The sequence below is a fragment of the Neolamprologus multifasciatus genome, chromosome 5, assembly GCF_963576455.1.
Source record: "Neolamprologus multifasciatus chromosome 5, fNeoMul1.2, whole genome shotgun sequence".
Taxonomy (NCBI): Eukaryota; Metazoa; Chordata; class Actinopteri; order Cichliformes; family Cichlidae; genus Neolamprologus; species Neolamprologus multifasciatus.
Window position 1 is genome coordinate 22648589 of NC_140443.1, and position 26758 is coordinate 22675346.

Genomic DNA, 26758 nt, shown 5'->3' on the forward strand with positions numbered 1-26758 from the left:
TCATCATATGCCTTGTCCCTTTATCTCTTTCATCAATTTTCTCTCGACTATAAACCATGCAGTAAAGCAGGAATGCTTTAAAATCAGTCTTCACAAAAATACTGCCCTTTTGTTCTAGCAGTAGATGACAGACTTTCTGACAAAGTCCCCGGGCACTACATTTGTCAGACCGAAGGAACACAAAATCCTTCTCTGCTACCTCCTGAGTTAAGCTATCCATTCCTAAATGTCTGTGGAGAGTACCACTGCTGTCGGATTCAACACAAAACATCTACAAGAATAAAGAATCCATAGTCTGGCTTTCAGTGAATCAACCTATACATATATACATATATACATATATATATATATATACATATACAGTATATATATATATATATATATGTATACGTATATACATATATGTATATGTATATATATATATATATATATATATATATATATATATATGTATATATGTATATATATATATATATGTGTGTATATATATATATATATATATACATATATATATATACATATACATACATGTATATATACATATACATATATACACATATATATATACATATACATATATATATATATATATATACATACATATATATATACATATACATACATGTATATATACATATACATATATACACATATATATATACATATACATATATATACACATATATATATACATATACATATACATATATATATATACATATACATATACATATATATACATATACATATATATATATATATATATATATATCTTATAACCTTTAAAGAATACCTTTTGTCTAGATACACTGCAGAGTACACCTGACCCAGTCACTGTGCTGAGTAATTGATGATTTCTTTTGCAGGAATTAATCAGAGCTACATGTTGTAATATCTGAGGTTTTAGAGATGGGAAACCTCGCTACATAAGATCCTGTTCTTACACTGGCTGTTGTTTTGTGAAACATTAAGTGTCTCCTCTGTGTAATGCAAACAGGAAAGATTACATTAAAAAAAATCTAATGTTTTTTCCTCTAGTGCTTCTTTATCGTGGATGTCCATGCATTTTTCCTGCTTGCCAACTTAACCGGCAGAAAGACACAGCAAGCATCTAAAGCACCACTGAGGCAGCAAAAGATGGCCACTAAAGAAAAGTAGGAGGAACTATAAAAACACACCACTATCCTAGCTTGGACTAGCCAAATGACTGCCTTCACTGAATCTGCAGTGTGCACACATCTCTCTCCAAAAGGCAAAACACCAACAATAATCACACCAGAGCTCTGGCATGTAGTCCAGATGTGAGTGTGTGCTAAGGAAAGAACTTTGGGATTTCTGGGAAGGAAAACATGTTGACCTTTGAAAAGTAAATTCATAAAACTTTAACTGGATATAGAAAGAACATATGCTGACAAGCCCCTTTGCTAAGGAACCCCTTTTTCCTTTTTTGGGGATTGAGTTTGCTGTTTTGTAACTCTGACCAGACTTTTTTTCCCCCCACAGACTAAATGACTCAGCATAACCCCGGTACAAACCCTCTATGTGTGCCCAGAACTTTGGCTGGTATCTCCAAACTCCTTTCAGCATATTATTAAAGCAATAATCCACAACTTTCGGCAGCTCTTGTAACATTTATCATCACAGTAATAACATCTAGCTTGCAGCAGAATTAGGCTGAGAACAAATGCTTTAAAACTTATATGATTTACTCATGAAAGTGGCCACTTTCTCATTACTTTCATATATTGTTTTAGGAAGTATCCAAAACATACAAGTTTCATTATATAATTTTTCAAGGGATCTTATATCTGTTTTCACTCTTGTATGCTTTTCATACAAGTTTCACACAAGACAAATACAAACTTTATAAGATTTATATATATCTTTTCCATGTGGGTAGATTTCATCCTTGTGTTTGAAATGTGATAGACGGTGAGACGGTTCTACTCAAGGGATAGTTTGGCATTTAGAAAGCATTTTTTTCCTTTCTTTCCAAGAGTTAAATGAGAAAATCAATACCAGAGTGAAGCTCCAGCCGAGTTGCTTAAACTACTTAAAATGCTTTCCAGTTAAGATTAGTGATATTTCGAGGTGGCACATTTTTTGAGACAGCTTGACTACTGTAAAAATTTCCCTCTGCTTCAAATCTTCATGCGAAGCTCGGTCCCAGCTCTGCATTTAGCACAAACACACTCGAGACCAGGATCAAATTTCCCATCAACTCATGCCAAGAAAGAAGTTTCAAACTGATCCTCTAAGTTTTGTTCATTCATAAAACAATAACCTAAAAATGGAAAAAAATATATAATTTCTTGTGTTTAATGTTATGACATATACAAGTGGTAGGAATTAAGTTTTGTTCCTCGCTTAACGCGCCGACTTCAAACAGACTGCTTGCCTATATGCTACAGATGCTTTTTCTGTATATGTGAAAAGTTAAACTGTTGGCTCTGCTTTTCTTCCACGTTGTTATGCCTACTCACTTTCCTTCTTTAAACAGCACATAAAAAATGATTTGTCCTCCAAAGACGAGGTAACGTGACGGAGGCAGAGACAGAGAGAGAGAGTGAGACAGAGAGGCAGACAGAAATAAAAAGAGAGCGAGAGAGAGAAGACACAGAAGGCCATGTGAAACACCTCATCCACAGGAAATGGCCAGAAACCCACAAGGCTCAATTCTTCTTCAAGCTGGCACCAGGCGAAGGTGCCAAGGCATTTCTAATTTGAATTAAACAGGGTTTTTTAATCAACATTCCTCTACAGTGAGCGAGCCAGGTTAGGAGGCCTGAACCTTTTTTTCCTTTAAGAAGTTTCCTCTGCTCTATTTTTGTACAGAGCTCATTCACTAGTTCACTGAAAGACCTGCACAGGGCTACTGGGTACAGATTCAACTATTCTCTATCTCAATACGGGGGTCCACGAAAAAGAAAAAGTATCTTAATGCCTGCATTATTGACCCATACAAGCTATTCTTGTGATGCTGACGGTGGTTAAAAACTGCGTTTGCGGGGGTTTGACTATTCTTTTCCTGTGGAGAACCAGAATTTGTTCCAAGACCTAGTTTCTCCACTACGGACGTCACGGACACATCAACAGATACAGGACAGATGTCATTTCTTCCATATGCCTTAAAATTTAAAACTACAATGCAATATGAGAGCTGAAGTAACCATCTATTTTATGATTTACCCCTTTTTTAATCTGCAGAATCAGTATAAGCACCTGGCGGTCACAGCTGGAGCCAAACAAAGCTTTTCTTCTTTAAGCACCAATCAAAAGCAGGCTGAGGCATGCAGGATTTCATACACCTTGTACCAGTGGAGTCTCTAAGCCGCTACACACTGAGGTAGATCACATGAACTTTTCCAGTCCAAGGGAATGAGGGCAGAGGGGGGGGCAATGGTAGTGGGATGGTGAACAAAAAACTAAGGCCATTGTTTGGATCATACAAATCGGCTGTGACCCCCTACAAAACAGGCTGAGCCACAGTGCTGTAAGCAGTGTCACGTGCAAAGCCTGACCTGAGCTGTGGTACAGCCACGTGGAGAGAGAGCTGGGGTAACAGTAAAGGGTAAGGGCCACGGGGCACAGGAGCAAAGTGATGACAGGGCAGCTGGCGCTTTGTGATTTATGAGGAGAATGTTGTATGTGTCATTTAGGACTCTCTCATAATTTTGCAACTTTTTTTTTCTTTCACAAGATGAATGCCGAATGATTCATCCTGGAAACTGCTTCCTCATCTGCATTCCCTCTCCACCAGTAGAAAGGAGACAAGCTGATTGAGAGGGAGTCATGATCTGGGTCTGGATTAGGCTGTCCCAGAGCCCAAAGTCTGTTTGGCTGCAAGGGTTTTCCCCTGAGTAGTTCACACTTTCCCCCCATATTGCTAGTCAAATGGATTCTTAATGCACCAATAAAAACACAAATACAAATAACAAAATCCTGCCGGTGCTACAGTAAAACATAAAAGGAGCTTTATGCAAGCCAGAATGAGGCTCGCTGCAGAGAAAACCAATTCTACCCCACTGCCTTTTATTACATTTGAAATACTTCAGACGTTTAAAAATGAGAACGTGAAAGCAAATTGTACAGAAAAGAAGAATCTAATCAAAGGCATCACATATACTGTAAATGTAAACTCATGACCATGTCCTCACGGGCCCTCACTGGTGATGCTCTTGAGCCACATGACATATTCTTGGATGAAGCGCCCAGATCCTGACCCAGCGCCACAGAGGCACCCCTCGACCCTCCCCTACCCCACACCCCCCCTGCCTGCCCTGCCAAAGGAAAACAAAACCCCAAACAACTAGGACACCAAAAATTAACACAGCAACAGCACAGCTTTCGCTAAAGCTAAGAGAGGACAGAGAGGTGACAGCGAGGGGGGGGGGGGGGGGGGGGGTCTGTATTATGATGTGGCTACTCAACGCAGCCCTGTCAAAAAAAAGATGATGGGCAGCAAAAGAGCAGGCACAGCAACGGCAGGCAGCCGAGCGGCAAAGGGAACAATGCTGCACTTCACAGCTGTTTTCTTTCTGACAGCTATCCTATAAACACTTTGCTCTGCAGGTGGAAAACAACACATTAACCTGCCACTCGAAGCGCACCTGTGGGTGACTCACAAGTACCACGGTGGGACAATTTTCAGTTAGGCTATCTGAATTTTCTTTGTACAGGCAACCACATCTCAGTATTAGCTGTCCTTTTTTTTTTGTTTTTGTTTTTTACAAAAATTTACATCATAAAAGTTTATTTCAGTAATATGTAGCTTGACTGTGTCCTCTCCCCCCACCCTGCTGTTTAATGGTTGGATCTTAGCTCTCTGGCTCTTTGCTCACTCTTTTCATTCTAAGATATCAAGACTGCATTTTCTTTCCTTCTTGTGGGGGGGGGGGGGGGGGGGGGAGGCTTCTAGGGTGGCTGGCAGGGGGACAAGCAAAGCAGGAAGGCTAAATCTAGCTCTCGAAAGCACAACAAACTGAGCCTTCTCCAAACACACAAGCACCACTCCTCCTCGGGGCAGAGCAGCCACTAAGCAAACAGTGCTGTCAGCGCAGTGAATTGAAAGATTCAAACAGGACAACATCACCAGAATACCCCAAACACCTAGACAGAGTGGACAAACTCCAGTATTGGTTATGAGAGAGAAAAAGTCAATGATACATGCAACAACAAAAAAAAAAAAAAAAAAAACAAATCTGGTGTGGTGTGAAATTTAAATATGTGGGGAAATTGATCCAAAACACACTTGCTCTACTTCAGCTTTAAAAGTACAGAAAGGAGTTTAACACGTCTTTCTCTCGCACAGCAAACGAGACGCTCTTTCCCTACCCTTCACTCTTTCTCTTGGAGTTTCGAAAGAAGAGGAACAGACCCGTCGCTGACTAAAATAAGGTTTTTACGCGGCGCCTCTTTTTCTCAGATTGAAAAGACTTCTTTCCTCACCATGGTGTGAGGCTTAACTCTTAGTTTTGTTCACATTTTCCTCAAAGAAGACTTACTGCTGGCCCAGAATGACTAAATATCTGAAAGGCATTCCAGTCCACCTCTTACTCAGAGAGCAGCAGGCTGACTTTAATCGTCACAAATCGAGCACCGGGCCCCAAACCGAACAGTTATTTTTAAATTTGTTACACAGGCCGATAGAAAATGAAATCAAAGGACAGACTAATTATCACCTTGAGAAATAGATAAATGAAACACAAGGGTCGGGGGTTGAGGGGTAGGGATGAGAGTAATCATCATTGTAAGAGGAGTGTGAAGTTAAACAAATGCTGCAGGAGACAAGCTGTGTGTTCAATAATGCACACTACAGGATACAGGCTGCAGTCGTTCACTGCTGCCACTAATCAGACACAGGTGGTGAGAAAGATGAGCCACAAGGCAAAGCCAGGTGTTCAGCATCTGTCTGTACATTCAAAATGCAAGGTTTTGGTTTTTTTGTTTTTTCTTCAACTTACTGATTTTCTTTGAGCTGAAAAGCCCGCTGTATATTTCTTTTTAGGCTTGCTTTCGCTTTAGGGTGCCTATGGCCTACCACACCTTTTTTGGGGCAGCGCAGATTACATAATAGCGTTTTAAAAATTGAAACCCCTGACATGCTTTTTTTGGCTAAACATAGGCAGGGCTCTGCTTCGGGCGCCAGCTGTGCCCTTTTTCGCTGCCCCAGCCTCAACCCCTCATCTAAAACCGGCCCCTTAGTCGGTGGGTCACATCTGGCTCGCCACATCCTTCAATATAGTCATTACAGTAAATGCACAATATACGTTCCGCAGAGGTGAAAACAGACCCACAGGTTTCTATTTTACACATAAAAAAAGGAACTGCACTGAAATAAATGACAGCAAGTCTAATGTAAAAAGCAGGAAAGGATGATGCCATTTACTCACGTTAGGGGCAGAATTTCTGTAAATGCAGCTGGGGTTTAGGTCGGAGTTAGTGATTTCTCTAATGATTCAGGCAGATTCTTAGCCATCATGAAATACCATCAGGAAGTCAAATAATGGGTTCAAAAATCCTTCTGCAGCAAGAGAACGAGCCTGTCATAAAGAACTGTCTACTGCAGCAACACAAGGAGGTTTGCAACAGATGGTAAGGCCCCCACAGAGCCCCGATCTCAGCATCACAGAGTCAGTCTACATAAAGAGACTGAAGAAAATAAAGGAACTTAAATCAACAAGACAAGATGCTTCAAACCACCTACTCTTGCCAACCACCTTGAAAGACTTTGCAGAAGTGCACCTTGCACTGAGGTTTTATAAGGGGAAGTATTTTTTTTGTCCTGCAGTTTGTGTAACTGTACCTGAAATATAAGAAAAAATATCTTCTGCATTATGTTTTCAAAACATACCTATGTTACAGTACGACATGAATAAGCAGGGGGGGAAATAGACGAATGAATGGCTATGTACACATTTTGTTGTGGCCATTGGGATTTTAGTGTCCCTGTATCCTGTCTGTGACTTTACCCTCTGTATTCAATTTGTTACTTCCTGTTTTTACATTGTTTTTACATTACAGGGTTTGTCTCTGGTGTCTTTTCTTTAGATTTATTTCCTGTCCGCTCTTTACCTTGATTATGTTCACCCGTGTTTAGTTTTCCCCTGTTACTTTGTGTCTTTTTTTTCCCTCATTGTAACCACTCTGCCTTTACAGAGATTAAGTTTGCCGTTTCCTTTTGGGTATTTGATATTTTACGCCATTTGTGGATTTTTCAACTTTGTATTTCGGACTTTTTGCTGCCTGTAAGAAAATGGTGTTCAGTTACCTTTTGCCTGTTTTTGGAGCATTTGGGTCATTTTACCTATAACTATAAGATGTTTACATTTTTTGATATGCATCATGTATATACAACATGTGTTGCACATTTTTAGATTTTTTTTACACCTATGGACTGCTTAAAAATCAAATATAAGACTTATTAATTTGAACTTTTACACAACCCTTGAAAGATAATACGAATGTAGCCATACATATTGGAAATATTTTTAAAAATAACTGAAAAGGGAATGGTTTGAATCCTTGCAGAGTTTATTCTTAAATATAGGAAACATTAAATATAACACACAATGTTATTTTGCAGAATAATATCAGTGAATTTTGAGAAACCTATGGGGCATATGGCAAGGAAAACAACATCAGTAGAATATATAAAAGGTAAGGAGCAGGAAATTCCCCTCAGGAGTTACGCTGGAGTCTTTTGTAATGCAATGAAACAAGAGTTATCTCAGACTAGGCAATAAAATGTGAATCCAAAAGTTCTGTTTGCAAATCCAAGCAAAGGGGTTTGCTTGCTTTTGAGGTTAATTTCACAGGCATAACCTACACTAAAAGATGCAAAGCAAGTCTATTGGTGAGTCTCAACCATGGTAACAGTTTACTGTGCATACACACAGACTAGACTAGCAGCAACGTGTCAAGCAGAGACATGTAATGTCAATTAAATTTAGCAGCTGTAGTCAGGTAAGATACCCGGTCATGATGCAAAATTATTGTGTTAGAATTACTTCCCTATTAACTACTTACCTCAGAATCCTTCAGATTCCACTGAACTGCATGTTTTAGATTCATTAACAACTTTTAAATTTGAAAAACAAAATGTTTAGATTTGTTTTAATAACAGTAAATACATTTATACAGTTTTTTGAATCTTAGCTTCTGCTCAGTTTTTGTAATTGCAAACGTTTTCTATTTGATTGCATAGTAAAAGCGTGAAAAAATCTCCATATAAATGAAACCTATGAATATAAATTCTACAAGCACTCTTCAGATCAGCTCTAGTGATGCTCTCTATCTGTTGAATGCATTTATAGGTACAGTAACACACAAACAATAAGAGATTACAGATGTCACGTTTACACCTTTTTTTTAACTACTACGAGTCCTCTTTGTCATGTGTCTGCATTACAACTTAAATTTCCTCCAACTGCGAGCATCAGATTTACTGAGTCGGTTAAAGTGTTGTCTAATTATGTTGCCGCATTCATTTGGCATGGATTCATGGTCTTTGAGACCTATTTTCCTCATCTTCTTTAGTTAATAGTTAAAATTGTTATTATGAGAGTTAAAAATGTGTGCAAAAAAAGTGGAAGCACTTATACCTTAATCCTTGTAGGAACAACAGACACTTATACTAACCTAGGATTATTTAATTTAATGGCTTTAATATGACCTGGGTTGTTGCTCCTTTTATAACTGCTGTCTTATACAACAGTCAACTGTATATCAGCAGATTATAACCGCTTTTACCTTCCAAGGTTAAAGATGAAACTTACTAGATTTTATTTTCATGACAGTCTTTCATTTCTTCTGATAGGCATCAGTGAGATGCTCCACTACATCAGTTGTTTTCCACTCTAAAAGTGGCTGTTACAAATATGTTTCATCTCCTAAAAAGCTAATTGCAGACTAGACAGGAAATGTCAGTCTAAAAATGCACTTAGAGGCTACAGGTAGGGCCATCATTTCAGCATCACGCTCTTCCTGTGTTATCGAGGCAGGAATTGACACCCTACCTGAAGGCTGCGGACCACACTAATATTCATCTTTTAACTGTTCACTGACTAGAAATGTAGTTCAAAGTTCTATATAAAGGCCACACGCCCAGAAGACCATTTTATTTTTGTTTTACTCATTCAGTATCCCTCTATGCCAGTCTGACCCAGCGCCCCGGAGTACAAAGAACAGCATTGTAGGGGTTACACAGCAGGGCAAAGCAGCTGCACTGGACAGTGGCTGACTTCTTGGCAATAGCCAACACCTCAACAAAGCCCACTGTGAAGCTCCGTCCACATGAGTGAATAAATAAACCACCTCATGCATCTTTCAACCAGAAGCATCTGCAAAAGGCCCTCAACAAAGAGCACTTTTAATCAAAACAATAAAAACGCAGGTTTGTCAGTAAAAACGTGTTTTTGCTGTCCATTTTTATCTCTAGTCATATTCTCTGAAAACTCTGGTTTAGAGCAGCTTTTTAGGTGGTTAGGTTATGTTGGCCGTTATGCCGTCATTTAAAATTTAATGTACTGCAGCAAATTAAAAATTGCTTCATCGCAGAGCGGCTCAGACTCTCAGTGTTGTATGCGGCACATGTAGAGTATGCATCACAGCTAAGCAGACGAGTTTCAGAGTTAGGCAAGACCACAGTGTCGCTCATCCTTATTTTTACTCTTACTGATTTTTTTAAAAGCTGAAAATTTTGACCATCTTAACGTAAAACTAGCTCATATATTGCCTGTGGCTTCGGAAGATCTGCAGTTTGAGCCCCAGCTCATCCAGTCTAAAGATTGATGTATCCTAAGGCAAGATACTGAACTCAAATTGCCCCCGAGGCATCTATTGGAGTGTCAATGTGTGCGTGTGATAGTTAAATAGAAAGTATTTAAAGGCACAGAATAAAGTGCTGTATGAATGTGTGTGTGAAGGAGGAAAATGTGGCTTGTATCAACATCAGTTGAGGTTACAGACTCACATGCATATTTTAGCTCCCATGCTTTTGTCAAATTTCATAAACGGAGGAAAAACAATTTGTTAATGCTGTGTCTTTGGGGTTTTTTGTGTGTGTCTCTAAATTGCATCATTTATCACTTATCCATTTCAGATCATGGTGAAGCTGGAGCCTTTCCCAGGTGCCATGGGGTGAGAGCACGGGTCACCAGCCTGTCGTACGACTATAACACATACTGACAGACAACCTTTCATGTTCATGTTCACACCTACGGCCAATTTAGAATTACCAATTAACATAACCTGCATGGCTTTTGACTGTGGGAGGAAGACCGAGACCTCTGGCGAAACCCACGCCGGCACTGGGAGAATATGGACACCCAGGACGGCCCAAGCAGCTTGTGAATTCAAGCCCGGGACCTTCTTGCTGTGAGACATCAGTCCTAACCACTTAATGTTACATGTGGCTAATAATTATGTTTGTTTGTGACTACATGCCGATAGCATCCATTCATTGTTGGTTTGGGTGTTTTCTTGAGATTTGGAAAACCTGATTGCTGGTATATTTTGATTACGGCAAGGATTGCATTAACTGAGCATAAAAGAAATTCACGATCCCAATTAAAGCCTCCTGTGCCAGATGGTTTAACCACCTGTTTATTTTCTGACCTTGCTTCACTTCTAGAGTTTTCCTCCCTAACTGTCTAAAATCGGGTCCCTGGAGGCAATAGGTCCTATGACTGCTGCTGTTGAGAGGTTTGGCATACAATAGATGGAGTAGCAAGAAACAGAGGATCAAATCACTTCCTCCTGTCCCAGATAGACACAGAAGAAGAAAGGCCAAGATGAGAAGCGGGGAGGGTGTGTGTGTGTGTGTGTGTGTGTGTGTGTGTGTGTGTGTGTGTGTGTTTGGCCTAGGCAGGTTGTGAAAAACAGCAGGTTTCTCCATTGCTCTGGGCGAGTCTCTAATGACTTCCAGACCTGCTCTCATACAGCCTCATGCGTCTAGACTGCAGCTACAGTTCTCTGTCCACACAGTTGCTCTCTTTCTCTCCCAGGTCAGCCCCTCCAAAAACACGCACACATACACAGACACATACCACTCCCCAACCCACCCGGAGCCCTCTGTCCTCTTAGATAACTACAGGCATTTTAGTCTCAGAGGATGACCAAAAAGACACTGCTGCTTTCATCCTCACCCCAGGGATTTGGCCTCAAAGCATCTCAACATCTAGTTGAGGACTTTGAAACAAGAGCTGTCTTTTTTTTCTTGTTTTTTTTAGCACTTTCTGTTTGGTTTCGTGTCATGACTGTGTCCTCTGTGGGTCTGAGTGTTAGTGGAAAATCACATTTACCAGGGAAAAACAAACTTTCTAGATCTTCTAATTGGCCGTGACAGAGCTATTCAACGGCAGAACGACCTCCTCTCATTTGCTGATAGAACATCGCATTGTTTTCTCTCGTCTGGCGGTGGTTAGCCAAATAAATCGAAAAGTGCATCAATCTCGGTCTTTTAGTCAACAACTGCTGTTAGAGTGTGTTTGAGAGAACAAACGCTGCAGTATTATATTGGCATACCCCGGATACAGAGGAAGATACATTTTACAAATCTACCCATGCAGGTTCTGATCAATTTCCAAGCCAATTTCACACTTGGTGACCGTTGGTTACGTGCATAATTCACACATTGCCAAAAGAATGTATTCTGCACAGAGAAGCTGAAGATGTTCTTTAAACCAAGTGAGCTCGCATTTTTATTTTGAGATTGAATAAAACGTAATGTCTGCATAACACTGCATTTTTAACTGATTTAGTGAAAATGCTCCCTGTCTTAACCTGCCTCAAACACACCCTTATTCTTATCAAATGTGATAAGCAGTAACCTGAGCACAGAATGATTCCCTCTGGACTCTATCATACAACAAGAAAGAGAAGCAACGTAACTAGTCTTTAATGTCTCTTCTCAGGACAACAGTTATCTGTCTCTGAATGATTAACTGCCAGATAGTTTATTCTGCTAAACAAGTGAGATGCAGCATGCTCAATAACCTGATGATTTATTTGGATACAGCATATTTGAGCCTTTAAACTCATTATTTTTTGAAAGACTTACAAACATCAGGCTCTTCGTCAGAGCCGTCCGGGCAGTCCTTCTCCCGATCGCAGCGCCAGCCCTTTGAGATGCACGTTACCCCATCTTTGCACACAAACTGCTTTGGGCTGCAGGTCCTTGGGGCTAAAAAGAGATAGAAAAAGAAAGTAAGACTAAAAGGATTTCTGGGAGAAAAATAAAAGCAGCTCTTTTTTTTTGTCAATGATCTTTATTCCTGAGGTCTCGTTAGGAAGCGGTGTCTGTTGTGAGTCAATAGAAGCTCACACTGGCCCTAATTAGGTTTTGGAACGTTGTTACATGACGGAGGGCAATAGAGAATGGATACACACACAAGGAAAGCAAAATGAGCACTGAAGCAGGCCTGGAAGCAGCTTTGCATAAACTTGCTGCACCTAAATATCCAGGTCAGTATTTGCAAGCCGGTGGCAGAGAAACAGCTCGTCTGGAGGATATCAAAGAACATCCTGTTCACTGAATTACCCTCCCTCTATTACCCCCCTTCAGTCCAAACTTCCAGGGCGAGGAAAAACTGCCCACTCTAGCCACAGCCAAATGGCAGCACATATTCAAAGCCACATTAATTCAAGTCCTCTCTGAGCAGCACATGAACACTTTAACAACACATATACACACAGAGAAGCAACAAAGCTGAGTCATTCAGCTTTGTTTTTGGACGAGCAGGACTTACTGTTGAGCGGTGACCAAAAAACAGACGATGGAGTACAAAGTCTTTGGCTTTGAAAATACGTTAAAACAAATGGAAGAAATAATCTCGGTCTCCAAGATTTTACAAACTTAGTAGGAAAACGTAAACACTGACCTAAGCTTTTTAACCATATTTCATTCAATGTGTATTCAGCTGTCACTGAAGTGTAAATAAAGGCAGGGATTAATGAATACTCTGACATGGACTGCTCTTCACATTGTCCCGAGCACTCTTTGTTCACGTCCTCTTGTAAAGCTGTGTTTTATACAGAGCAGATGTTATTTATTATTGCCAGTGTTTGATAAGTTCCCATAAGGTAATCACTGCAAAATAAATTGCTAAATTGTTTCTTTTTAAATCATTCGTCATCAGAAAGAGTAATTCCTACATTACTTAACATGTGTACGTTTCAGTTGCTCTACCTAACTGTAAGGGAATCATACAGAAGTGATGCTTTTTTGTGGTTTCACAGACAGCAGCCTACGATCTGTGGATGTTTATCAGAGTCTATGGTATTTACTGTCTGTCAGCAGCTAGCTTAACATTTGCCATTATGACCACATGCAGCAACATCTCATAAGTACTGGCTTCACAAGGTTCAAAAATCCCAGCAGATATGTGAACGCAAGCTGTTAGCAGGCAACCGGCTAGCTTAGCTAAGATTACTTTGTTGATACCAGAAGACTGAAGTCTCCTCTTCTGAACAAAGACTGTATACATAAACTAGACTTTTATATACAGTCTATGCTTGCAGCTGCACAACCCAAGCCACAGTGCTAAGCTAAGACATACCAGACCACGCTGAAGACGGAGAGACTAAGATGACTTTGAACCAAACAACATATTCCTCTAATTATATTACAGTTACTGGCATACTGGTAACTAATATAATTACTTGATTCCAAAAAAAAAATGAATTCATTTTAATAGTAGTTTTAACTAAAACAGTTTTTTATTATGTTACTGACGAAATATAATTTTCTAGTTATATTTAAAGATATAATAAACAGCTTAACATGGTAATAAAAAGGGTAGAATTAAAGACATTTTTGTTAACTAACTAGTAATGCCCATGTTAGAGTATTGTTTGGCTTGTTTGTGCTGTTGGCACTTTATCAGACTGAGAAAAGTACAAAAATAGAGATGGTAGATGTTGTTTATATGCTACAAATGGGTCATTTTAGCCCGTTGCTAGGTGGTTGCTAAGCATGTATCATTCAGCTTTTGAGGATATAAATGAGGTGTTACTGTTGTGAAATTAAAATGATAGGATGCTTTCACCAGGTGCTGTAGGTGTCTAAAGGGTAAAAACAGGTCATTTTAGCACATTGTTAGGTGTTTTCCAGGCAAAGTGATGGCATTATAGTATCAACAATATTCATGCATAACTCAGCTTTTCTAGGTATATATTAGATCTTACATCAGATGATGATTTTATAAGATGTTACGGGTGCATAAACTCTAAAAACAGGCCATTTTCAAAACGTTGCTAGGTGGTTGCTAGGCAAATTGATGGCACTGTAAGATCTGATATAGACAGTGTTGGGACTAACGCGTTATTAAGTAACGCGTTACAGTAACTACGTTATTATTGTGGTAACGTGCACGGTAACTAGTTCTTATGCCAAAATCAGGAACGCGTTAGTCGTTACTGGGATTTAGATAGGGTCGTTACTCGTTACTTCGTGTGGTGGCTATCGCGGAGCTTCCACAGATTCAGTAACATTAGCAAGTGGTGGAGGCAGCAGGTGGATGAGGGGATGGGGACGCAGAAGGAAAAGAGACCCAAGGCGGCCGCCGGTCCAAGTGTAAACTGAACTTCAGGTAAGAAGTTATGACCTGCAGTCTATCTGGGTCAGATATAAACCGAGTTTAGGTGGAGTTTATTTTCGTTATTCTGACTTTTTCCGTACTGCGTACTAGCTAGCATGACGGAGTTTCTATACAGCTGGGTGGGTGCTATGAAGTTAATGATGTTGAACTTTATTTTGTTCATAAGTTAGAGTTGCCAACCGTCCCGTCTGGTATTCAGAGAAAATATTACGCGTTTCTTATTGAGGTGAAAAGGAACAGTTTGTCCCGTAATTCAGCTACAATGAAAAAGGCACAAAGCTGGATTTATTCTGTGTCTTTGCTGCACAGCTGCCTCTTCTTCTTTCATTCTCCCCCCTCCCTCTCCCGTTTCTACTTCAATCATGAAACTGATCAACGATCAGCTGATCGCAGAAAGAGGAAACCAGCCGATGTCGCGTTAAACAACAGCAGCACGTTTAAGCTTGATCAGCTGTTGTTAGAATTTATTTAATATTAATTTCTAGTATCAGCTGATGTTTGCTGGAGCCACAGCTGCAAAAAAAGCTGCTGGTCATGATGTGGGTTTGGTTATCTGGTGAGAGGGAAACATGAAGATGAAACCAGGAGATGTCCTTACTGAATCATCAGAGCTGAACAGGTCTGATGGAGAAACAGGTTTACCTCTTAGGTGACATGAATGAGTTGAAGGGAAGTTATGAACTGTTTCTGAGAGACAGATAACCCCAGGATCCTTTTTTGGGTAGCTGACAGCTGGTAACTGTGCAGGGGTGGATCTAGCAAAGTTTTGCCAGGGGGGGCAGGTAGGGCATTAACAGGGAGAGGGGGGCACAAAGAAATACTTTTCTTTCTTATTCTCATTTAAAATGTCTAGCTTTTAAAAAATAATTATCTGAATCTTACAACAAAGGATTGATAGATTGATACATATATACCATCAGAACAGTATACATCACTGTCACAACAGTGTTTGCTTTCATTCAAAGGCTTTATGATTTTTCCTATAATGGTGGGCCAGTTTCTAGTCAAAATGCCCGGGCCGATTTTTTTGTCCCAGTCCAGCCCTGTATGCAGCTCATCTGCAGTCTGGTGTTACCTACATCTTCCTATTCAGAAGGCAGAATTTCCGAGTTCTGAGTACAATCGAAAGCACCACGACTGCAGTTTTTGTGTTGGATGTAAAAGGCGCACATGACACTGTGACGTAGGCTAGAATCATGGCAGCAGTCAATGACGGTCCAGGCGTGGGATTTCTCTCGTGGAAATATGCACATTATTTTTTCCTTTCTATTGGTAGGTGGCACAGTGCACTTGTGGCAAGTAAGCAAGCTAGAAGACTGGCAAAGTTATGGAAGCAACACATTAACAAGAGAATTCTGAGTAAAACCAAAGTTACTTTCCCTAGTAACTAGTTACTTTGAAAGTAACGAGTAACTTGAAGTAACTGAGTTACTTTTGATAGAAGTAACTAGTAATGTAACTAAGTTACTATTTTAAAGTAACTTACCCAACACTGGATATAGATAACAACCTTCAAGGACCAAAGATAAACCTGCATGCCAGGTTTGGTTGCTCAGCTCCTGATGGTCTAGGACAGTGGTTCCCAAACTTTTTTTGCTGGGCCCCCCTTTGTTTTACAGAAAAATGTTTGCGCCCCCCCCCCCCCCTCGCGTGCGTGCACATATGCACGCACGCACGCACATGCACGCACGCACTAACACATCCTCCAACCACACACACCCATATTTTGCTCAATTGCGGTTTATTTCACACCTCAAACATTTAGTAAACAATTAAGCAAATACAAGTAATCTGCGATAAATTACAGGTAGTAAGAAAATAAACTACTAACTCTTTTACGCTACGTCCACACCTAAACGGCGTTTTGAATCACCGAAAACGGAGATTTTTTTAAAACAAATTTTTTGCGTTTACATGAGGACGAGGAATACAGAGTTCGTCACGCAATGTCAAAGGTATGCGCCTTTTTTCACGTCACGCTGTACGCCACGTTATTGTTTACATGAGATGAATTGCAGAATGGCAGATAGTCAGATTAACAGTATTTTGTCTTGATCTTCAGGTTTTACACACTTACATATAAACACGCAGTTACTGTCCCTCTATTTAGAAAGGTGTGATTATTTTACGTGTTTTTTTTCCTGTGTAATAATATTCAACATTGCTATCAATATATTTGTCAAAAAAATGCCTCTCTGCACAAAATGAGTTTAAAAACATAAACAGCTGTGGGATACTGTTTGTCTGTGATTTGAACCGAGGGAACAAATCGTGGCAGGATGAGCCTGATATTATTTGTATCCCCCTGTAACTTTACTGTATAAAGAGCTAACTTCTCTAAAATGTCAGGAGTAGTTAGTCATTACAACAAGTGTTTGTGAACTAAAAATCAAGAATGTGAGATACTGTTTGTCCTTGATTTAAACAGCCCAGCGCTGCTCCCGACACAGGGAAAACCAATTCTGCAGGGAGACCTACCTCGGCACTTGTGCAGGTGAAGCCAAAGGGAAGATGTGCTTCACCATATTTTCTAGTCTTTGGCTTAGAATGAAGTTGGTTTGGAAACATATTCAGCGATGCTTCATCTCCTACTTTGCGTTTGTCTAGGCGCCCCATGCTAGCAGTGTCCAAGCGTTTTGTTTTTTTTCCCTTTTCATGCCGCGCCCCCCCCTGCAATGGTTCTGCGCCCCCCCTAGGGGGCGGGCCCCACAATTTGGGAAGGTCTGGTCTAGGAGGAGTTTGTGAACAAAGAAACAAACACACAGATGGCAATTTCATGCATTGTAGTAAGATGGGACCATACGATAAATAATATACTATGGCTGTACTAAAGATTTAGCTTAATACGTGATCGAGAAGTGTTGTTTTTACTGTTTTGCAAAAGTCTTTCATGGCATTTAAAGGGAACAAACCGGCACTTTAAAATTTGACCGTTTTTGTGGATATTCAGTGTTTAAATATCCATCACGAGGCTGGTGTTTTTCTATCATTTGAGTTCAAAGTTTGTTTTTTTAATAGACTCTTTCTTTATTTATTCCTGTCATTATTTCGAATATAGTGGTCTGAGGGTGATTCTTCCAACATCTTTGACAGCATCGCCTCACTGAAGCGATCCACCCACCTCAGTCCCGCGGCACGACTGATGATTTACATTTTCAGTGTTATCTTAAAAAGTGTGTTGTATAGACGATTATGTAACGCCATTGTGCAGACGAGTCAGCCTCTTTGGGTCAGAATGCAAGGCCAGAAATGGGCATTTTTACCAGAGCTACAACTTAGTCAGATAGAGAGCATGACGAACAGGACGTAGGGGAGTGTAGGATAGCATAGGAGTGGCTTATGGGATGAAGAAGGATAAACAGGATGACTGCATCTACATGTAAAGCTACTCTTCAACTCCAGCAGTGAAAGGAATCTTCAAATGGGGCTCAACCTAAAAACCATGAATTCACCTGACATATTGCTGCGCATATTCACACGCTCCCCACTTATCCTCCACTCTGTACCGCTGCGATCACAGTGTGTGTGTGTGTGTGTGTGTGTGTGTGTGTGTGTGGATGAGTGTGTAAAGGGTCGCCTTTTTTTCTCTCTCTCTCTCAGAAGTCACAAGGTTTTGAATTATTCATGAAATGCAACCAACCTTGTGTTAAAGGGTTTCCTCTTTGCTTCTCTTCCCTCTTCTTCGGTGTGTGCGATCATGTTTTTTTGTTTGTTTGTTTAGGGATATCAGCACCAGCCAGAGCAGGCAGCAGTTGTGGTGTATCTGTCTATTGTCTATTGTTTATGTAGATGCTGACACGCTCTGCTGTGAACTCCGCTTTCAAAATGGCTGTGGGGGGAGTTAACAAGCACCTCAGGCTCAGCTGCAAGCGGCTGCTGACAGAATCAAATCAGGGAAAATAAGAAGTAGGTCAAGAGGTTAGCTAAGGAAAAGTGAAGCTCATTCTGGGATGGGCAAAGGGAAACCATTAAAGTAAGTCCTGGGCTACCCAATCTAAACAGCAGGCAATGACAAATAATGACAAAATACTTAATTTTGGTGAGATCAAGAAAAAGAATCAATCACATTTTGAATATGCAGGTTTACTTGCATGTGAACTGAGGCAAAACTGTTCAGTCATAGAAGATAGAAGACAGCTGACAGTGACAACCACTTTACTGTTAGCTGTGAAAGCAGTCTGCTGCTGGCACGATCTGAATTAATATGGTTAAAAGTCGGGGTTTAAAGGGATCCGAGGACAGCTTTAACTGAAAAGCAAATAAATGAGGTCAACAGATGGATAGGCCGATGATATAAGATGATATAAGATGATATAAGATGATATAAGAGATCAAATTAGATGTACGGCATCAATGCGAGAGGAAATGGAGAGTGGGCAGTGAGCTACAACTCCTTGGGGGAAGTGATCTCAGCTTTCAGGACAGGCCTGAAGATCAGAGAGCACACTGAGCTGGGCAGGGATATTGAGATGGGATGGAGGAATGTAACACTTGCTATCAATGAGCTGCCTGTGTGCTTACTAAAGCGGAGGCTGCGGGAAAATGTTTTGAATTGTCGCCATTTGGGACGGTTTACAACCCACTGCCCTCTGCACCCCGCCGCTGCCCGCGAGCCCTCTAAGATGAGCTCTGTCTGCTTGGGAGGAAGAGACCTATACTAAGGCAAACACAAGCCTTGCCCCCAGTCACTGCAGCATTTCCTCAGACACCCACAGCAGAGCTATAAATAAGTTGGAAGTCTGCCCTCTGAGATCAACCAGGACAAAGCTCCAGCAGACACTGAGACTATGGCCTCATCACACACTGCTCAGCAGCGGTTGAGATGAAGGCAGACTTAAAGTACTGTCAACAGTGGGGCTGAAAGGACTCTGAACAGCAGGAAGTTTCAAAGTTAGTTGTTTAAAGGGTCCTTAAGAATACAGGAACTGTTTAAGGGCTCTAACTGTTGCATTTGGCGCCTACTTTTGTTCTGTCTACACTGTAGAAACTAGAGACCATTGTGGTTCTTTTTTAACTATTTAGATACTTCATCAGCCTATGAAGAACCCCAAGTGACGTAGTTATACTGTGACTAGTCTATAAATGTACCTCATTTTTGCAAACACATTGAAAACCAGTGTAAACACTGGTATAGACATTATGGACTAATATTTGTACAATCACTGGCCACTTCATTAGTTATACCTTGCTAGCATTGGTTTAGACCCATTTTGCTTTTAAAACTGCCTTAATTCGTCATGGTCTAGATTCAACAAGGTCCTGGAAACATTTCTTAGAGATGTTGGTCCATATTGACATAATAGCATCACGCAGCTCCTGCACTTTGGTGGCTACACATCCATTAAGCTAATGTCCCATTCCATCACATCCCAAAGGTGCTCTATGGTCACGAAGGCATGGACAACACTCATGTCGGCTCTGGTGTTTAAGCAATGATCAGTTGGGGCGCAGAGTGTGCCAATATGATGTCGCCCACACTATTGCACCATCACCAAAGTGAACTATTGCTACCAATTCACGATGAATCAGTGCTTTCATGTTGTTTTTGACCAATTCTGACTTTATTGTTCAAATGAAATCAGGATTTGTCAGATCAGGCAACATTTTTCCTCTTTTGCTGTCTTTTGCTGCTTCAGCCTCTCTGCTTCAAAATTTAATGTCTCGTGTTTTCAGACATGCTCTTCTACATACTGTGGTTGTGCAGGAAAATTCCAATAGATCAGCAGTTTCTAAAACTGTGAGATCAGTCACATCTGCCATCAACAAAGGTGACTTAAGTCCTTTGGGTTTCCTCATTCTGATGCTCAGTTCAAATATCAGAGATGGTCGCCTTGAATAAATCTACTTGCCTCAATGTATAGATCTTCTGCCATATTATTGGTTGAGTACTGATTTAAGTTAACAAGTAATTGAGGGAGCAAAGAAAAGGCTGGTGAATGTATAGTACTTTTCTAATCTTACTGACAAATTCACAGAAAATAAAGGTCCACAAGATATGACATACATCCTGACCATTGGGAAGCTATTGCATCATTTCAGCATTCCAATTAGTAGATCTTAGATAGCTTCAAATTTCTTTCTTGGTCAGCCTTACATTCTGATGTTAAGTAGGTAAAATATTTACTATGCACACCATCTTAGCTTAGTGCAGACCTTCCCAAAGTGTGGGGCCCGCCCCCTGGGGGGGGGGGGGGCAGAGCCATTGCGGGGTATGAAAAGGGGAAAAAAACAAAATAACCGTGTAGGTGCAGACGTAGCATTAAAGAGTTAGTAGTTTATTTTATTACTACCTGTAATTTATTGCAGTTTACTTGTATTTGCTTAATTGTTTACTAAATGTTTGAGGTGTGAAATAAATCGCAATAGAGCAAAATATGGGTGTGTGCGGTTGGAGGATGTGTGTGTGTGTGTGCACGCGCCGGGGGGGGACATTTTTCTTGTAAACAAAGGGGGGCCTAGCAAAATAAGTTTGGAAACCACTGGCTTAGTGTGTTAGTACAGCTGAAGCTGATGGGATGGTGATACTGTGTTTGAGGGGAAAAAATGACACTGAGCACATTTTTTATACCAGATTTCTTTGGACTGAGCTGTTGATACAGGTTATCCTGCTTGCACAAGTTGGGAAAAATGGTAAATCAGAAATTCACCTTTTTTTTTTTTATAGCAAACCTCTAAAGCTATAAACATATTGCAATGCCTGTGGCCATACCACCAGGAGAGCCATAAAATAACTAACAGCAAACTGTTTTAAAGTATATAATAAAACAATTATTATTTGACTGTTAGACCTGCTACACAAGCTTCATCTCACAAGACTGGAATCTGACTGTCTTTATGAAATAAGAGTTGGGTTTTTCCCCTGACTTTTCTGAACCTAAGTCACTCATGCCATCCACATACACTGAGACTAAGCAGGAAAAGTATCATATAAAATCTTTATACAAAAGAAAACTAATTCAACTAAAACTAAGAAAGCTGCCAGGGGGCATAAAAGTACCAGGAGGGCATGCTGGCTGAAGTAAACACACAGTGAAGTCATTTTAAACCCTTACAGAGAGTTTTGAAATGTCTAATGGGAAACAAACGCCAAGTTTAGTCTACAGAAGATAGCATGTACTCGCACAAATGAAACACTTCAATAGTTTCTCAAAGGTTAAGATGCTGTCACTATTTTAAACATTTTTGCTTCTCAAAATATGTGTCATCATTATGTTTTCTAATATTTAACCAAGGAAGTTTAACATCTTGAGTTGCGTGCTGCAAGTCCTGACCCTGACACAGACTCTGGAAAACCTTGAGTTGGATTTTATCTTTACTGAGTCACCCACTGAGGAAAGAACCCAACCCAGCCGGTTTGTTATCGACTTGGAGCTAAATATCTTGACAGAATTCAACAAAAAATAAATAGAAAATTTCACAGTGGATTCATGACAACACACTTCTCACTCTCAAGAAATGGCATCTGACAAACTTGTATAGATATAGAAAACACTGAGGTTGAGAGAAAAAGAAATGGGATATGGGTTTATTTACTTGGCCTATGGGCTGAACTGAGGGGGTTCTGCTAAGTGCCAAAAATGAGGGATGAGCATATCAGCCTCTTTGGCTGCAGTCTGCCAACTCTTCATCCACCTCCACAGCTGAGCCATAAACACTTCAGAATTTTGTAATGGAAGAGGAGGAGAAGAAAGAGGGAGGGAAAAAGTTCCTGTGTTACAAAACAAGAGATAAAGAGGCTCCAGCTGTGCCTCTTAAACAAAATGGGTTGTAGATGGGTCTTCCAGCGTATTCCACCATCAACCCAAAACATAACACCAAGACAACAAAGGCATGATGAAAAAAAGAAGGTCTCCAGACTTAAATCCTATAGAAAACCTGTGGATAGAGGTGAAGCTTCAACTGATGAAGCAGCAGCCAAGAAACCTAAAGAGTTTCTGTAAAGACGAGTGGGTGAAAATCCCTCCTGAGATGTGGGCAAAACTACAGACTAACTAAATTAACCTCTGTGCTCGCCAACAAGGATTGGTACAAAGTCATGTTTTGCTAGGGCCTCAAATGCTTATTTCACTCAATGACATGCAAATAACTTTTTTGTAATGTGTTTTCTCTGGATTTTTAATTGACATTCTCTCTTTCCAGTAAAATTAAACTACCATAAAAATCACAGTGTTTATTTCTTTGTAAGTGAGCAAACTTACAAATTCAGCAGGGGATCAAATAATTATCTCCCCCACTGTACTTGTCACCTACATTAAGGTAATGAGGCCTTTAAAAAAATATATACAATCCAAGTCAAAGTTTGGCTTGTGCGTGCAGACTTACTCAACCACCTTCTGGATGGATGTAAATTTTGTGCCACGTGTACGTTCGTATGCATGAAAGTGTGTGTCATGCATGCATTAGGCTCAGGAGAGCTATCACAAGGAATATGTTCAAGTCTGGTGCTAGCTGCAAAGTCAAATGAGGCTTCATTTACAGGGCAACACACTCCTGAATGTGACTGTCTGATTTTTACAGGTCAAATCTGAGGAAAAAAAACTCCACAAATTTCAGCAAGCCTTTGTGGTATTGTGAACAAGAACCTATTAGTTGAAGCAGAGTAATCAAATGAAAAGCTATTTGGATGTCTGGCTGAGATTTCACCATGTCTCAGCCCCGGTGTGGTAATCAACCATGACTGCTGTTTGTGCTACTACGCTCACTGTTAGAACTCGGGGGGGGGGGAGGAGGTCATGAACTCCTTCGCTTCATCATAAGGGTTAATCTTTTTTTTCTAAAGAAGAAGAAAATGGGACGAAGCAGAAAACCACAAGGTGTGAAGCATCATTATCAACTTAGTCAGTTTAGACAAATCCCTTTGCTGCACTAGCACCGAAGCACACGCCGTATGCAGCAGCAGAGGGGGGGAAATGACAATTAAGCCTGCTTAGCATGCTGCCGAGGGGAACATATTAAAGAAGATTATATGAAATTCTTTAGTGCCTTTTCGTAAGACCAGTACAAATTTCAAGTCTCAGTGTGACGCATGAGCTCTATGCAACAAGACTTGAATCTCCAGAATGTTTTTTCACCTCCATGTGCTAAAGCAACCTTGGCTGAGACTCCAACGAGACACTGACAATCAAAAAGAAAAGTCTGAAGAAATCCTCTTGCATAAAAAGTAAGATAGATTTAAATCTAAAGGTTGCTGAAATTTCCTTTTTGGGGAAATTTGGGAATTCAAACAAGTCTGCATGAAAATGTAAGAAATTGATATCGCTGTAAATACATGTCTGTGGTATTTAAGCAGACAGCAGCTGTTAACCTAATTATGCCTAAAAATGGACACAGAAGGAACACCAATAACCTGACTTTGTCATGTGGCAACACAGTCGCTCAAAAATCTCTGTTAATAAGAACATTTTCAGAGTGCTGTAAAGTGGGTTTCTTGGCCTTTGGCACATTGAGGAAAGACTGTGAGTAAGTGATATAATGCTAATCTTAATCTGAAAGCCAAATCACTCCTTCAGCCAGTTCATATATTTAAAAATGCAATTGCACACACTCCAAAATACCTCATATAAATAATGAAATTTCTTCAGGGATATTTACCAAATATATTCCAACTAGTTTAGTGTGTGTAGGCTAATAACAGCAGACCAAACAGCCACCCATTCTTTTCCCAGAAGCACACAATGCACATAATCAGAGAGACCACATTGCCTACACACATACATTTGAATGTGGGAAATCTTATGCAAGAAGCCAGTTGCTTAAAAACTGCGTGCAGCATTTGCAGTGTGGCTCATAAAGTTAGGTCCACAGGTTTTTGGATAGTGATACATTGGTATTTTTGCCTTTGCACACCACAACAATGGATCCTAAATCCAACAATCAAGGCGTGATTGAAGTGCAGATTTTCAGCTTTAATTCAAGGGGTTTAGTAATTAGCTGTTAGGGAATTACAGCTATTTTTTTAGACACAGTCACTGGCCTGTTCTCTCGTGCTTTTCTTGCTTTGCATTGGGAAACAACATGTGATCAGTCTTTTAGGGTTTGCCTAAATCTAAGCAGAGACTTAAGCCCTGTTCACTTAACAGTTCATCCTCCTACTTCCATCAGCACTCACATCATTAAGGAACACTAGTGACCCGCTTCCATTGGCAGCCATGCATGCCCATGCTCTAACATTGCCTCCTTCATCAAGGTCCTCATCAGACCCTGCTAAAACTCTTTAGTCGATACATGTAGGTCAAGTTTGTTTCTTGCTGTGCTTTTACAAATTTTATCAAAAATATATTTTTTTTAATTCCTACTAACAGAGTGTCTCTGCAAGTTTTCTTTTATGACTTTTTTTTTAAATCCCACTGAGGAGCACCTGTTTAGTATGTATTTCTTTAGATACCACAGAGCGCTTCTATTTTTTATCTTCCTTTTCTGATTGCCTCCCCCGTGTCTGATGTTAGGGCATGCTTTAGATCATGAACCCTTTCTCTCATTCTTTGTATTTTTTTCTTCCCATCTTTTCTGTACAAGTTCATTCTGGTTTCATCTGTACAAACATTATTTTTTATGAGATCTGTGCAAGCTCTTTTGGATATTTTCTGTCAAAGTCTAAGCCTGCCTTCTTATTCTTGAGAATAACCAGCGGTTTGCACCTTGTTATAAAACCTTCATTCACGAAGGAATGTCTTGAATGCAGACTTTGACAATGCACAGTTGAGAGTGTTAATTTAGTTAGATTTGAAGTTGGTTTTTGTTTTTAAACCATGGAGTTAATTCTTCATGCACTTGTCTTCTGTGGTCTTTCAGGCCTTTTGGTGCTGCTGAGCTGGCCACTGTTGATTCGCCCACTCCTAAAATTTTTGCTGTCTCTATGACAGTTTCACTTTGGTTCTCTTACTGGACATCATATTGAAAGTTCCAGTAAGAAGCTATGAAATGCAGTTTTCAACACTTGGGATCAACTCCAGATCTTTAATCTGCTTTTCATGGAAAAAGCTCGTCAGTTTTGCGGCCTCACCTCACTTCAAGAATAGCTTAAACTCTGCACTTCAATCACTATATTTCCTCAGGCTTGTTTCTCCACTACAGACCAAGTGAGGAGATTTTTTTTTTTTTTAATTTTTTTACCTCAGAGTCAAGGCTACTGTCTGCTCTTAGGATTGATTTTGCAATTAGGCCTATGTTGAGGTTATTGTTATTTACATTTTGCATTAGAAGTTTGTAAATGAATCTAAATCACAGTGCTATGAATAATAACCTCGGTGCTGGTGCGTCTGGGCCTGTGGCTCAGTGCTCATTGTTTGAATCCGAGTTAGGAAGAGTTTACTGGCATGAAGCCAGAGGACTCTTATTACATTGTGGAGCCTAGATACAAACTGTGATGTATCAGCAAAGGCTGGAGAAAAGGATGAGGTCTGTTTGTGTAGACCTCTGGATGCGTGTCCACTCTATCCCGGAATAAATTGATGTCAGTGAAAAAAAAATGTTTCTAGGAAAGGCCTTAATGGATGTTAATAAATATATTTGTTAGAGGCCTAGTGCTAAAAAAAAAAAAAAAAAAAGACTACATATTGGTTATATCTGCTGGTGCAACCAAGACTGGGAACATTTCGAACAAATAAAAAAGACATTTCCCCTGGGGCTGGAGCTGGAATTCAACAATGTTTACAACAGGAAAATAAAGCAATTTATCTAGCAAACTGATAAAAGAAATAAATTCACAAATTCTGCCTTATGCTGGGACAATCTATCACATTGCCTCCCTCGTGCTTTACGTAATCTGAAACTTGGTAAAGAGAAAAGAAAACGAGAGAAGGTCACAGCTTGAGTCATTAATATAACAGACATCCTTTCAGACTGACGCCCGAGGAGTGAGTTTACCTCATGTTTGCTATCGGTGATAAAAGGGTCCCAGCAAATCCTACAGCCTGACCATGGCACTGCCTCGCATCAGCATGACGTGGTTGTTGTTGACGTTGATGAATAATGCACATTACACACCTATAAAGCACGACAGCTTCTTTGCATATCTGGCAAAACCCTTCAAACTGGACTCATTACACAATATTTAAGCACCTTTGTGTCACCATCTGGGTTTTTTTGTTGTTGTTTTATCATGACAATTGGGTTGTTATGAAAGGTTAGTCATCCACTTCTTATGAAAACTGTTTCTC

At 40.1% G+C, this 26758-nt stretch overlaps 1 protein-coding gene across 5 annotated transcripts in view; it reads right to left on the reverse strand.

The window, feature by feature from the left end:
* lrp1aa (low density lipoprotein receptor-related protein 1Aa) overlaps positions 1-26758 on the reverse strand; it is a 102757-nt gene that overhangs the window by 68926 nt on the left and 7073 nt on the right. For all 5 annotated transcript variants that reach the window (XM_085160784.1, XM_085160782.1, XM_085160781.1 and 2 more), the window contains exon 2: positions 12062-12184. In XM_085160784.1, coding sequence (XP_085016910.1) covers positions 12062-12184 — 123 coding nt within the window. The remainder of the gene's footprint in view (positions 1-12061; positions 12185-26758) is intronic.